This window comes from Sapajus apella, unplaced genomic scaffold (assembly GCF_009761245.1).
Source record: "Sapajus apella isolate SASKATOON/1434 unplaced genomic scaffold, GSC_monkey_1.0 scaffold137, whole genome shotgun sequence".
Classification (NCBI taxonomy): Eukaryota; Metazoa; Chordata; class Mammalia; order Primates; family Cebidae; genus Sapajus; species Sapajus apella.
In genome coordinates this window covers 1,255,012-1,269,621 of record NW_022437077.1, presented here as the reverse complement: position 1 = coordinate 1,269,621, position 14,610 = coordinate 1,255,012, and the positions used below count along the sequence as shown (strand labels likewise).

Here is a 14,610-nt window from a genome sequence, read left to right as displayed (position 1 = left end):
CACCACTGCATTCCAGCCTGGGCAACAGAGTAAGATCCTGTCTCAAAAAAAAAAAAAAAAAAAAAAAAAAGGAGGAAATCAGAGGTCAGAGAGGATCTCACAGGTCACAGAAGGCAGAGCTGGAGCTGGAATCCTCATTCCCTACCTCAGTCCTGGGTGCTGCATGCCCAAACCCTCATTCATCTCCCCGTGTTTCACTTTGCCAAGAGTAGAGCCTGGAACTCTGATCATTGGCTTGTCCTTGCCAATGTTTACTAAACTGGGCTTTCAGAACCTGGGGCTCTGCATTATTTATCTGTGAATTCCCAAATGCTCAGCACAGGGTCTAGCCCAGAGTAGGTGCTTAGAGAATGCTGTGAAGTTGATGGGTGGTTGGAGGACTAGGAAGGCTGAATGACTAAGGAAAGGGATGCATAAAGAGATGGGCGGATGGATAAGTGTATGTACATGTGGGAGGGCAAAAGGTGAATGGATGGATGTAGGAATGGGTGATAGGTAGGTAGGTGTGTGGATAATTGAGTGAATAATGCATGTACAGGTAAAGAAATATGTCTGTGAGTGGATGACTGAAGGATAGAATAGGTGAGTGGGTGGTTAAATGGGTAGATAGGTGAGTGAGATGAATGGAGAGATGGGTTGATGGCTAGATGGGTGGATGTTTAGAGGGACAGATGAGTGGTGTGGGTATAGGTGGATGGGACAGAGGGTTATAGAGGGCAGATGGTTAGGTGACCTGGTGATGGGTGTATGGCGTGCGGATGGTTAGGGGCATATTGATCACATGACTCTGCACTCTCTTCAGGCCACAGCTGCTCGTGCTGGTGCGTGTGGACCAAGACCAGAATGTGGTGCACCCCCAGCTGCTCTCATTGACCTCCCAGCTCAAGGCAGGGAAGGGCCTGACCATCGTGGGTTCTGTCCTTGAGGGCACATTTCTGGAAAATCATCCCCAGGCCCAGCGGGCAGAAGAGGTGAGTAGGGGCCCTGGTGGGCTTGGGGAAAGGTCAGGACACTTAGGAAGACATTCTCTGTCCACCTGTTCACCCTTTCGCCCTCCCACATGTACATACGCTTATCCTTCCTTATCACCTTCAGGGTCAAAGGAGGGGCAGGCTTTTCTGTTTCCTCCCTTAGAGGAGGAGCCTAGGGCCCCAGAGAATGAGCTCTTTAGAATTCAACTCATAGCATGAAAGACCATCAGAGGCAGAAGGGCCCATTTTATGGATAAGGAAACTGAGGCTTAGAGAAGTCAGGTCACATGTCTAAGGACAGAAAATGAAGATTCAAATTAGGACTCCTGGAACTCCTACTCTATTCCTTCCTGCCAAAGTATAAATCTTTCAAGGTGATTTCCCAGTCATGGGCTCTTGATCCTTACAGTTTGGGGTTGACAGGATGAGTGTCTACATTTGGTACAGGAAGAAACTGAGGCCCAGAGAGGGAAAGCTGCTTGCTGAAAATCACAAAGCTGGTGGGAAATAATGTCAGGATTTGAACCCAGGTCCCTCTCTGTGTCACCTGCTCTTGGCTTCGCCCACTAGTCCATGCCTACAGAGGAGCCTACACAGCCACCGTGGGCTGCAGCGGCCAGTGTCTGCATTAAGCACACAAGGAGGTGATTGGATCCTGGGGGTAGTAGAAGTAGGTTCTGCCTGAGGGTTAGGCCTTTCTCCCATGAGTGGAGAGACTAAAAGAGGCCCGAGGGAGCAGAGGTGCGGTGGGGAGGGGCACCCCTGATGGCTTGCGACAGTGGCTGCTTCTGCCTCACTGGGCTGTTCACACCGATCTGTCAGGGCCCAGAGCTGGAGGCCTTGACCGGTCAGTTCCATTCAACACGCGGTGGCTGAGAATGTGCAGTGCACCAGGCACTGGGCGAGGCACAGGGGAGACGGAGACGTTCAAGACAAAGTCCCAGTCCTCGAGGTGCTCACAGCCTGGTGGGAAGACAGCATGTACCGAAGGCTCTCAGAGCCACCAATGTCGATAAATGCTGTTAGAGTTAATAACATCGCACAACGTGTTGAGTGTTTATGATTCCTCAGGCAGGAAACTAAGCCCTGTGTGCTATATGGCATGTGGTATGCCCTATTCCTAAATGAGGTAGCTGTCCTGACCCCTGTTTGACAGATGAAAAAACCAACACTCATAGAGGTTAGGCGACTCATCCAAGATCACACAGCCAGGAGGTGGCAGAGATAGGAATTGAATTTCTATCTGTTTGATATCAGGGTGGTGGCTAAGAGTGTGGGGGTTGGAGTCAGACTTCCCTGACTTGAATCCTCACAATAACATTATCTATGTGTCCTTAAACAAGTCTTCATTTCTCCAAGCCTCAATTTCCTCATCTATGGGAGTAATAAGACTATTTCCCTCGTAGTGCAGATCAAATGGGGTGCCTTTAAAATACTTATCATGCTACTTAAAAAAAATTGTTGAAACAAATTGGCTGTGCAGAGAAGCCCTGTTTAATTCTGGTCTGGGTGGGGTGGTATCTGAAGACAGCGACATTTGAGCTGGGCCAGTCAGGGTGCCCTGTGCAATTTAGCAGGGACGTGTGTCAGGGTGGTGGTGGAGAGCATGTCGGGGAGGGGTCTGTGTCCACAGTGGCAGGGTGGCAGAAAATGTGCAGTCAGATCATAAAGAGCCTCGATCGATCAATAAGGAATGGGGCACAGATGATGGGGTGCCGTGTGCCATTCTAGTGCCAGAGACAAACGTGATCAGAGCTGAGCTTCAGGAAGACTGGGATGAAAGGAGTGGAGAGATGAGAGGGAGGGAGTCTATAACAGGCCCAGGCAGGGCCAGGGAGGTCTGAGGCTGGTCCTTGTCTGTTCCCCTTCCCCAGTCTATCCGGCGCCTGATGGAGGCAGAGAAAGTGAAGGGCTTCTGCCAGGTAGTGATCTCCTCCAACCTGCGGGATGGCGTGTCCCATTTGATCCAGTCCGGGGGCCTTGGGGGGCTGCAGCACAACACTGTGCTTGTCGGCTGGCCCCGCAACTGGCGCCAGAAGGAAGATCACCAGACATGGAGGAACTTCATTGGTAACGCTGTGGGGGGCTGGGGGTGGAAGAGGGGTGGGGCTGGGGACAGTAGAGGGGTGGAACTGGATTTCCGCTCCTTTGGGCCTGAGGGGTTTCCCAAGCACTGCACGCCAAGTGTGGATTCAGCATATGCAGGTGACAGCAGTCAAGGCTGGCCATGTGCCAGCCACTGTGCTGGGCGCTGGGGACTCCGCTGTGAACGAGACAGTCTTGGCTCCTGCAGCGCTCACAGGCCCTGGGAGGAACACAGCGCAGGGCAGTGGGAAGAACTATAGCCCTGAAGTCACAGCAGCTGGGTCCACACCCCAGCTCCGGTCCTTCCTAGCTGAGTGATTGTGCACATGTGACTTGTTCCCTCTGAGCAGCAGATTTCTTGGTAGTAGTAGGTAATAGTATATGCAATAACTAACATTTCTAGAATGAGTTCTGTGTGCCGGCAAGTTGAGGCTTTTTCTAATTCTCTCATCAGTTCTAGGAGGGCTAGGCATTGTTATCTCCATCTTTTTTGGTGTGAAACTGAGGCACAGAGAGATTAAGAAGCTTGCTCTGGTCGGGTGCAGAGGCTCACGCCTGTAATCCCAGCACTTTGGGAGGCCAAGGCAGGCGGATTGCTTGAGCTCAGGAGTTGGAGCTGGGCAAAATGGCAAAACCCCATCTCTACAGAAAAAAGGAAAAAGAAAATTTGCTCCAAGTCACGATATGGGGAAGCAAGGTTATGAACCAGCCCAGAGGCTGCACTGTGAACTCCAAGCTATTCTGCCTCCTTTATAAGTAGATCATGGTTACAAGGTATTGGGATGATTCAGTGAGGTCATACATGACGGGTTCTTCATACTCAGTAAGGGCAAGTGGTGTTATTGCCATTTGACAGGTGGGGAAACTGAGGCCCAGAGAGGTTGAGAGACTTTCCCAGATCCAAACAATAAATATGTGATGGGGCCCAGGTAGATGCTGGTTTTCTGACCACTCAGCTCATGGCCAAGGCCAGGTGGAGCGGGGTAGAGTGCTGGGTGCCAGGAGCCCTTGTGGCTGCTGCTGGGTGTTGGGGGAACCAGAGTCACTGTTTCCCCCTCTGGCCTTCTCCTCGGCCTCCCTCAGAGCTGGTCCGGGAAACCACAGCTGGCCACTTAGCCCTGCTGGTCACCAAGAACGTTTCCATGTTTCCCGGGAACCCTGAGCGCTTCTCTGAGGGCAGCATCGACGTTTGGTGGATTGTACACGATGGGGGCATGCTCATGCTGCTGCCCTTCCTGCTGCGGCACCACAAGGTGAGTTGTGTACGTGAGTGTATCATGTGAGTGTGTGTGTGTATGTATGCATTTGTGCGCTTGTGTGCACAACTGCAGGTCAGACTCATGGGCTCTGGCCAGGGTCAGCTTCCCTGTCCTTCCTCCCCTGCAAGCCCCTGGGAAAGGGATCTGCTGACCTCCTTCGTTTTGAGATTTAGGAACTGATGGTGTCTCCTCTTGCAGGTACACTGCTCTAAGGAGAGCAATGCTTAGCCTGAGCCAGTGAGCCAGTGATGCTTTTTTAATAGGGCATCCTCAGACCTAAGCAGGGAAGGTTTTGTAGAGAGTGGCCCCCAAGACAGAGGATTTGGGGTCTGCATGTATGTGTGAGGAGTGGGTGGGAAGACGGAAAGGGTGAGGGGATGGGGTCTGGCCCTGGATCTCCTCATCGCAATCTGGGCTGGACCTTTCTGGATCCCTTTCACCGCCTGCAGGTGTGGCGGAAGTGCAAGATGCGCATCTTCACTGTGGCCCAGATGGACGACAATAGCATCCAGATGAAGAAGGACCTGACCACATTTCTGTACCATTTACGCATCACTGCGGAGGTCGAGGTGGTGGAGATGGTGAGTCCCCAGGAGATGCTGCTGGGGTTCTACCTGGCCCTCTTGGCCCCAGCACCAAGTAGGGCAACTCTAACACCCGTCAGCTTATGATGCTGGATCCCCTCCCCTGATCCACCTCTTAGCCTCTCACATATTCAGCTACCCTGCTCTTCTCCATAAAAATAGCCATGTCTAGTAGTGCTTATTATATGTGGGGCCCTGCTCTATGCACTTCATATGTATATCAATTCCAACAATAACCAGTGAGATAGATAGACTTATCAGCATTTCCATGTTACAGATTAGGAAGATGAAGCACAGAGAAGTTAAGTACAGTCATGCCTTCATTGCTTAACAAAGGGGTGTGTTTTGAGAAATGTGCTGTTAGGTGATTTTGTTGTGTGAACATCACAGAGTGTGCCTATACACACTAGATTGTCCAGCCTACCACACACATAGGCTTATGGCTCCTAGGCTGCAAACTGTGCAGCATGTTACTGTACTGAGTGCTGTGGACGATGGCAATGCAGTGGGAAGAATTTGTGTGTCTAAACATATCTAAACAAATACAGCAAAAACGCAGCGCTCTAATCTTATGGGACCACCATTTTATGGACAATCTGCCATTGACGCACATACAATGGTGTTATTTGGCATATGACTGTAATTTGCCCAATAACACATAGTATATGGCGGAGCCAGGATTCAAACCCAGGTAGGCTGCTCTAGAGTCTGTGCCCCTGGTGATTATCCTATAGAACCTCTTGTCCAACCATCCTCTCAATTCATGTATCCATCCACCCATCCCTCTATGTATTCATTAATCTACCCATGTATTCACTGAAGTGTTCATTCACTCACTCTCCCATTCATCCATGCATGTATACATTCATCCCTTTGTTCCTTTTCTTCTTTCACTTCTCCATTCACTCAGGTGATTAATTAATCCACTCATTCATTAGTTCATCCATTCACATGCCTGGTCCTATGCTGAGCTGAGGGAATCAGCTGCCTGCCTTGCAAGAGCGTTGCCCTCTCTGCTCTGTCCTTGCCTCCCACAACCCTTGATGAAATTAATGACCGGGTAGGGAAACCCTAGGTTGCCAGAAGGAAGGGGGCCTGGCTTCCTTCCCTTGGCCTTTCACCGGGGCTCAGACCTCATGCTTTCCTCCTTGTCCCTCTCCTCACCCTCAACCCCAACCTCTGTTTGCCCACAGCATGAGAGCGACATCTCTGCTTATACCTATGAGAAGACGTTGGTGATGGAACAGCGCTCCCAGATCCTCAAACAGATGCATTTAACCAAGAACGAGCGGGAGCGGGAGGTGAGGTTGCCCTGGCTGGGCCCTGAGAGCCTCAAACTGCTGCGAGTTCTGGGTCTGCAGGTTACAATGGCTCAAGGCTGACACTCCTGGCATTTCTACCTTAACCCTCATCTCCCTGATTCCCAAACCATACCTCCTGACACTGATCTCCCTGACAGCGGGAGTACACACTGCAGCTTCACCTGCCAACCTCCCAGCCAGGAGGCAGAGGGACTTTGGCATGATAGAGTTTCTCCTATGTATGTGACTTCTGGGGGCTGAGAGAGAAGAGGGAATGCTAAATACGTGTGGATGAAGAGTCCTTGGGGGTGTGGGCTGGCAGTGTGAGGGACAAGGGCTCATGTAGAAACCCTCAGAGAGTGGGTAACAGATGGGTATTTAGCGATATAACTGATGCATGGGAGTTAGGGGCAAATCTCCTAGGGTGTGATTGATGGGGTCTCAGGTGTAATGGTGATGAGCCCCTCACAGGGTGTGGGCGGAAGATCTCCTAAGTGTGGGTGATGTGGGAGCACCAGAGTACGGATGAAAGACTCACCTGGGGGAGTGGAGTCCTTGGGAAAATGAGTGGTGCTACCCCAGCTGGGGACCAAAGGGCTCCTGGAGGTGGGTGATAAGTTGCCTGGGGAATGGGTGGCAATCCTACAGGTGAGGGCAGTAGAACCATGGGTTTGAGTCTCCCAGGGGTGGGTAATATACTTCTCAGAATGTGGCTGATGGGTCCTCAGGGGAATGAGTGATGGGTACATTCAGCTGGGAAGGATGGATCCTCCAAGACTGGGAGTGTTATCCAAGGGAGGTAGTAAAAACGGCAAAACATGGCATGGGCACTGACCAGTGGACTGTCATTGGACCATAGTGCTAGGGCAGAACCTTCCTGTGCCAAGGTTAACCCTTTTGTTGCCAGATGGTAGGGATGTCTGGGGTTCTGGAGAGGAGCTGGGCAGGCAAATCAGTGGTGCAGTAGCTATTTGGTCTCAAATCATAGCAATATTTTAACAACTGGTACAGTTCCAGAAAGTGCATCCTGGCTGAACATCATCTCTAGTGATAGCTCTTTGCAGGGCATGGGTGGTGACTCTCAGCAGAGCTGGCAACAACCTATGTCACTCCCTAGATCCAGAGTATCACAGATGAGTCACGAGGCTCAATCCGGAGAAAGAATCCAGCCAACACGCGTCTCCGCCTCAATGTCCCAGAAGAGACAGCTGGTGACAGTGAAGAGAAGCCAGAGGAGGAGGTGTGCAGCTGGGGTGCTTTGGCCCCAGCCAGTGGGAGCAGAGCCCTCAGCCTCCAAAGGACTCACCTGCCATCTCTTCATTCATCCCTCAGGTGCAGCTGATCCATGATCAGAGTGCTCCCAGCTGCCCTAGCAGCTCCCCTTCCCCAGGGGAGGAGCCTGAAGGGGAGGGGGAGACAGATCCTGAGAAGGTGCATCTCACCTGGACCAAGGACAAGTCGGTGGCAGAGAAGAATAAGGGTCCCAGTCCTGTCTCCTCTGAGGGCATCAAGGACTTCTTCAGCATGAAGCCGTATGGGTCTGGGGGCTAAGGGCTGAGGGCTGGGGTGAGCTAAAGTGTCCTGCTCCCCATGACAGAGCAAGAGGGCAGAAGGCATCCTGGTCTGGCAGCCTGCAGACCCAGCTCAGACATTGTCTTGGTTTCCCCATCTGAGGACTTAGGGAGTTGGGCCCTGTTTGCTAAGGCTCAGAATTCCCAGTTGCAGCCAGCGAAAAGGTGAAGGGTGTGGGCGCTGGCAGCGCAGGACTCAGGGCAGGTGACCATGGCCCAAGCCCCAAGTGTCTTCCTCTTTTTCTGACTGCTCTTTTTCTTTTCTCTTTGCATCTCTTGTGTTTCCTGAAGGGAGTGGGAGAACTTGTAAGTGCTTCAGCATTTTTTCATTCTCTCTTCTAGGATGGCCAGGGTTCCCTACCCTCCTCACTCTATTGTGAGACCCCGATTGGTGCTGCGACCTCTGGGATCTCTGAATAGCTTAGCCTGGAGAGGTTTAGGATTGGTGGTCCTGGACTTGCAAGAACCAGGTCCCAGCAGCCCATTTCGGGCTGGAAGGGCGACTGGCTCCAATCTCCCCTCCCCCAGACTCACACGCTCTCCACCCTTCCCTCCTCCCGCAGGAACCAGTCCAATGTGCGGCGCATGCACACGGCCGTGCGGCTGAACGAGGTCATCGTGAAGAAATCCCGGGACGCCAAGCTTGTTTTGCTCAACATGCCTGGGCCTCCCCGCAACCGTAATGGTGACGAAAACTGTATCCTGGAATTAAAATTGGGTGAAAGAGGGAGGTGGACGTCAGGGAAGCTGGGTCCTGTCCCTGGGATGGAAGAGCTGAGCTATTCCTGCCTCCGGATCAGCACCTCGGACGGGGACACAGGCGCGAGAGGTCCCTGGCAGCCTAGCGCTACCCCCATTTCATCGGGAGGGAAGGAGATCGGGTCTTTCTCCTTGACCGGCTCACAGACATGGAGTTCCTCGAGGTCCTCACAGAGCACCTGGACCGGGTGATGCTGGTCCGCGGCGGTGGCCGCGAGGTCATCACCATCTACTCCTGAGAGCCAGGACCTGCCACCCGGGCCCGAGCGCGCCCGAACCGCGGCTCCGGAGCCCTCGCCGCGCCCCCCGCCGCTGTCACCGTTTACATACAGACCCTGTGCCCGTGCCCTGGCCCCTTACCCCGCTGCCTGAAGCCTGGAGGCCACGCCTGTGGGGGCTGACTCGGAGAGGGCGCCCCGCCGCGCGGAGACCAGAGCTCCTCAGTGCCCGGTTGGCCTGTGGTTCCGCACTGCCCTTTTTCTAAGCCCGGCCTCGTCTCGTCGGAGGAGACGCTGCAATAAAGGTTGGGAGGAGGCGTGGAAAGGAGAGGAGCTGGGGCCTTGGGGACCCCCAGGTAGTCCATGCGGCCCATTCTTCCCCTTCCCACGCCTGCCCGCCGCGGTCCTCTCTTTGCGCTCCTCCGGCTCCCGGCGGCCCGGAGACGCGCGGGGTGGGAAGGCGGCGCTTGCCGTCTCCGCCGCCCCTTCTCGCCGAGCCGCGGGGCGCGGGCGGCCGAGCCTATACATAGTGTACAGGAGACATCGCGTGTATTTTTAACGTCCCCATATTTATGTGACTAGAAGCGCAACAGACTTCTCGCTACAGTCGAGCTCTCCCGCTGGGGGCACTGCGGGGAGGCGGAGGCCTCGGGAAGCTGAGTTTTCCTTGACGTCCAAGAGTTTGAGAGCAAAAGTGGTTTAGGTCCAGGCGGGGGTCGTGGTCCTGGTCCCTCCACACCCCCGTCTGGCTCTCGCCTCTTCGCCCTTTCCGCGCGCCCTTGGCTTCCCACCCTCCCTGCCAGTCCTTTTCCGAGATGAGGTGAGACAAGGGTCCGACTTTTCCTGGATTCGCCTCCCAGCGGATGTGAGCTTCTACTGCGGCTGCAGAGACGCGCAACCTCTTCTCATCGGCTCTTATGCAAGTTGGGGCCAGGATTGGGGAAGGGCGCTCCTCAAGGGGAAGAAACCGAGAGGCCCGCGCCCCGCCGAGGAAGCCCCGCCCCGGTGCCTTTGCTGGGAAGCAGGCGTCTCTCCTCAGTCGGCTTGTCGCCTGCTCCCCGCATCTCATGGCTCCTCGCCAAAGACTGAAATTGTGGAGCTGGAGGGCGCCCCCCCCCCCCCCGCAGTTTCCTCCCTGGGACAGGTCGGGGAGGAGGGGGCCGATTCTGGTTTAGGGGGCGGACCTGCTGGGAGGCCCCAGCGCCGCCCGTGACGTTCCCTCCCCCATCCCCATCTAGCAGCCGCCTTCTCTGTGCTCCGGGGCCGGGCCTCGCTGCTTAGCAGCGGCCCCTAGCTCCGTCTCCCAGGGGACCTGGGCCTGAGGGAGGGCTGGAGTCGCACGCGCTTCGTTCTTAGCGCCTGTGTGCTCTCCTCTAGGACCCAGGGCCTTTGGCTTCCCCAACTCGTCCTCGGCGCTTCCTCTCCACCAGCCTGGTCTGAGGCGTACTGTCCTTAGAGAAGGCGCGGTGGCCGGGTTCCCTTCCCCTAGGGCACGTTACTAAGGGGGACGGGCACTGCATGCTCGTTCCAGCACCATCTGGGACTGGGTACAGTACCTCCAGCCCCAGGGCCCTGACCTGTGTACCTAGTTAGGCATCTCACTCACCTACCAGAGCTGGGGCCACTGAGTACTCCTGACCTCACCACCTTTTTTCCTTTGAGCCTAAGGCAGAGCTGGAGCTGGCGCCACCTAGACAGGGTCAGGTGTGGCTGGGGGTAGGTTTGGAGGTCTGCCGGTTATGCCAAGGTCCCCCTGAGATTCGACCAGGGGACTGGATAGATTCTTTCAGGTACTCAATCAGGAAGCTGGAGGTGTTAGACGCCAACCCCCTGCATCCTTCAATGGACCTCCGTCTGAGAACCACAGCCAGGTCCTGCCTTCTGGGGGCCTGAATATTTCGGGGCTAACGTGGTGGGCTGTGCAGAAGGGGGGCTGTATCAACATCGATTAGGGAACCAAAGTTGCACTACCTGGGCCCAGGTTGTCTGGTTGGCAAGAGCAAAGTTTCCGTTGATGAAACAGACATCCCACAACAAAAACCCAAGTTTTCTGTGCTACATGTGCAATATTTGTTATGAATGTTATCATGTCATTCATCAAATTATCTTTATAATCACTGTAGTTAGATGTTTCATGTCCATTCAAGTGACTTTTATTCTGAGTGCAATATTTCAATAGCCTTGTAGTGATAGTGTTGCTTTTGTTTTAGACGATCTATGTGCAGGGCAATGCAATGAAGTTGAAAACCCTTGTAAATAGGAGAAGTTGCAAACCAAATCAAGAGTATTTATTACTATTATTACTATTATTATTAGGCCTGCCTTTAATTTTCAGTGTACGTGTTCAGTATTCCGCATCCTGCCTCAGTATTGATCTTGTGTTCTTTGTGCCAATATGAAAAGGAGAGGATTGGTTCTTTCCTTTATTGTTGAATGCTCCCATCTAATGCTTTATGGCTTTTACTGTATTACTTTTTTAGACTCCCGTCTGCACAAAATGCAATAAAAATAATTTTATTATACCCTTTATGGCCTGAGATTTGCTGTTTGGACACTCCAGGGGGTCCTCTAGGACCCCACACTTTTTTTTGAGATGGAGTTTCACCACGTTGGCCAGGCTGGTCTTGAACTCCTGACCTCAGGTGATCCACCTGCCTCAGCCTCCCAAAGTGTTGGGATTACAGGCATGAGCCACCACACCAGACCAGACCCCACACTCTTAAATCAGAAACAGCAACCCCTACCGACAGAAGAGATGGGCTAATGCCCCAGGTCTGGCAATGTAATTTACATACCGATAGCTTTGGGGCCCTGGCTTGGAGAGCAGCACTAACATCATCTCCTAAGACTGGTAGGCACTTAGTAGGTGTCAGGCTGCACTGGCATCTTCTAGGAGGTAGTGAGCACTTTCTAAGTGTAGGTGTCAGGCTGCAGTGATATTCCCCATGAGGCAGTGAGCGCTTAACACTGTTCAGGCTGTGCTCTCGGCACATTGGTGCCTAACCCATTGGAGGCCTGTGCCACCTACTTCACCACACCCACCCCAAGTTATTAAATGTTCTTCAAGGCTCCTTCAGGTTCTATGGATTTTGCCAACTCCCTGCACAATGGGTTGAACAGAGGGTGGCAACTGAGACAAAATGAAAACAGGAAGTGCCTCTCTACCAGTGGCCACCAACCACAAATGACCCCCTCACATTCCTGTTTTCCTTTTCTAGAATAAGAGGACAAGGCTACTGACACAAAGAATGTCTGCCAGAAGCAGGATGTTGAACACAGCACTATAATTAGCCAATAGGCTTTTGTGCTGAACTGTTATTAAAGCCTCTAACTAGGTGAGCCACCTAGGCAGAGAAGGCAGGGTTCAAAGAGGTTTGAGGCCAGATCACATGCTGAGGACAAGATGGGGCAGACCAGAGTCCTCGACACAGGAGTCCCTCACCTCTGACTCGGGGACAGTGTCCTGCAAAGAGGATATTCACACCCAAGAAAGATGAACACAGCTTTTACTTTTTTCATTTTAATCAAAAAGTAATCATTTCATTTTATTAACAACACAAGAGTTCCAAAGAGGGGGGGAGAAAACACTATATAACACAAACAGGTCAGAACATAAAATGCTGCCATTTGGGGACCTTGAATTTTGAAACCATTGTTTTTTCTGCCACTGTCAGGGACTCGGCTGAAGTCACTGCTCTCCCTCTCCCCTGCTAGAGGATCTTGAGACTGGGATCCACAGGGATCTACTGAGCACAATCCCTGGGGAGAGGGCAGCTTCCTGGGGCTCCACTTAGAACTACAGCCAGAAGCCCTCCCTCTAACAGTTTCACTCTGGTACAAAAGTCATGAACAGCCACCTATCTCAAGAACATGTCCAGCTACCAGAAGTCTGACATCAAAGTGGTCCCTACCTCCTACTGCTCAGGAAACAGAACAAGAGTCTAGACAAAAATAAGAGCCTGGGGTTTTGAGCCAAAAGCTCAAAACAAGTCTGAAGAAATGAGTGTTCATGGCCAGAGTCTCAGAATTGACTCCACGGAAGTGCCACTGGAGGGGGATGCTGACAGAACTGGTAAAGGGGAAGAGTGGTGGGGCCCAGATTCACAGTTTGTATTAAACTGCTGCTGACTGGAGCTGTTTAGTCCATTGGAGATCTTCCAATGAAATGAAAACAAAAAAATAAAAGAGAAAACAACAAAAAAACAACCTTGGCTCAGACAGAAAAATTCTTCTGTGGCTGTCATGGCCATTCTTCAACAATCCAGAGTAGCTGATTTATGAATCCTCAAGCAGATCCCAAACATGTGGTATTGGGGTATGATGACACTGTGCCTGCCAAGGCCAGTCGACTTTTCTTTAACTCTAGGCAAGAGTTGCAGGCAGGAGTTTGAGCTCTGGTCGACGTGTTTGAAGCTTGAAAGCCTTGGTAGGTTCACAATGAACAAAGGTGGTGGCTACTGACATGACAAATGCCATTCCAAACGTGGCCAGCTGGGCCTGGCTCCAAATCCAGTAGACAGAAGGACTGGAGAAACCCCATCAGATATAAGCCCAGACACCCATACTGCCCAAGTGACTCCGGAGATACTTATTTTCTACAAAAATCCAAAAAACAAAACAGAATACAGCCCCAAATGCAGCATAAACTTGGTAAGGAATAAGCAACACAGCCTTGGGCAGGAGAGAGAGCAGGTGGTAGAAACTGATGACACTCGATGTAGACCTGGAGAATGCCAATATCCTCCAAACAACTCTATTTAGAACGCGGTAAGTGGGAGGCGGCCAGGGAATGAGGAGACTGGGGACAGTTGAAAGATTTAGCCTCAGTAATGCCTCTGGTAAGATCCCAAGGGGGCCTGTGGCTGCCCCATCTGTGCTGTGGTCTGGCTAACCAGGTGGGAGAGAGCAGGGCCACTCTGGATCAGGGTATCCAGAGCCTTCTGTACACTTGGATTGTCAAAGTTGATACCTGTGGAAGACACAGGCCTCTGGCTAGCCATGTTGCTAGCAGGTGCCAGGCGACTGGAAGGTTGGCCAAAAAGCCCTTGGGAAGGAGCCCCAGGTCTGGGGCCCATGTTCTGAGCAGATCCTCCCTGTCCCAAAATGCTTGGAGGCTGATTGCCAGAGGCCTGTGATCTTTGCTGAGGCTGGCTGTTTGCTGCTGTGGAAAAATTCTGGTTCGGGGTGTTTCCGGCAGCAACTGAGGGAGATGTAGAGCTGCTATTGGCCGCCACTGTACCACTATTGAAGAGGCTGAGGATTTTGGCCTGAAGCTCTTGCTGGGAGGTGGGGGGTGCAGATGGAGTAGGTGTAGCAGAGGGGAGCACTTGGCCGCTCTGGAGCGGTTGGGAGCTTGGCTGTGTCTTCAGCGAGGCACCCGAGGTCGCCCCGAGTGGTTGGCGGGAAATCGGGCCTGGAAGACAGAAGAGGGAGGTATCTGGTTCAAAGCACCCCCAAGGGCAGGAGGTCTAGCAGCCAAAGGAAGAACAACAATCACTGAGTCACATCAATCATACAGTACACTAACATCAATTGACAATAACATCAATTTCCCAAAGGGGCTACATTATGGTATGTGCTGTTTACCGAAAACAATAGGTTAGTTCTCCTAGAGAACTGCTAAAAAACAAAAGGGCATCCATCCTGGCTACCAGGGATTCAGCAATACTAGTCAATCCACCACATTAACTACAGGGATCAGCATTCAGTACCCAAATAATAAAAAGTTATTATTAACATTGTATCAGCATGGATGGCCCATGGGAGAACCCAAGGGATGGACTTATTTCCCTTACCCACTCCAAAGAGCCCTGGGCCTGACACCCTCCCAACAGAGCCTGGGGATTAGAGAAATGCAGAGTC

The 14,610-nt window shown here is 52.5% G+C and overlaps 2 protein-coding genes across 8 annotated transcripts in view; one reads left to right on the top strand and one right to left on the bottom strand.

The window, feature by feature from the left end:
* SLC12A5 (solute carrier family 12 member 5) overlaps nucleotides 1–11,275 on the top strand; it is a 38,794-nt gene extending 27,519 nt beyond the window's left edge. For 2 of the 4 annotated variants that reach the window (XM_032263628.1, XM_032263627.1), the window contains exons 17-26: nucleotides 803–971; nucleotides 2,846–3,041; nucleotides 4,140–4,309; nucleotides 4,765–4,896; nucleotides 6,093–6,200; nucleotides 7,318–7,440; nucleotides 7,533–7,732; nucleotides 8,063–8,077; nucleotides 8,335–8,468; nucleotides 8,678–8,880. In XM_032263628.1, coding sequence (XP_032119519.1) covers nucleotides 803–971; nucleotides 2,846–3,041; nucleotides 4,140–4,309; nucleotides 4,765–4,896; nucleotides 6,093–6,200; nucleotides 7,318–7,440; nucleotides 7,533–7,732; nucleotides 8,063–8,077; nucleotides 8,335–8,468; nucleotides 8,678–8,769 — 1,339 coding nt within the window. In that variant the 3' untranslated portion in view covers nucleotides 8,770–8,880. Of the gene's footprint in view, nucleotides 1–802; nucleotides 972–2,845; nucleotides 3,042–4,139; nucleotides 4,310–4,764; nucleotides 4,897–6,092; nucleotides 6,201–7,317; nucleotides 7,441–7,532; nucleotides 7,733–8,062; nucleotides 8,078–8,334; nucleotides 8,469–8,677 lie in introns of all 4 variants that reach the window. The other 2 variants (XM_032263625.1, XM_032263626.1) reach the window with 2 other exon arrangements.
* A 977-nt stretch (nucleotides 11,276–12,252) lies between these two features.
* The window catches only part of NCOA5 (nuclear receptor coactivator 5), a 29,729-nt gene continuing 27,371 nt past the window's right edge, over nucleotides 12,253–14,610 (bottom strand). For 3 of the 4 annotated variants that reach the window (XM_032263630.1, XM_032263631.1, XM_032263633.1), the window contains one exon: nucleotides 12,253–14,161. In XM_032263630.1, the coding sequence (XP_032119521.1) occupies nucleotides 13,572–14,161 (590 nt within the window). In that variant the 3' untranslated portion in view covers nucleotides 12,253–13,571. The remainder of the gene's footprint in view (nucleotides 14,162–14,610) is intronic. The other variant, XM_032263632.1, reaches the window with a different exon arrangement.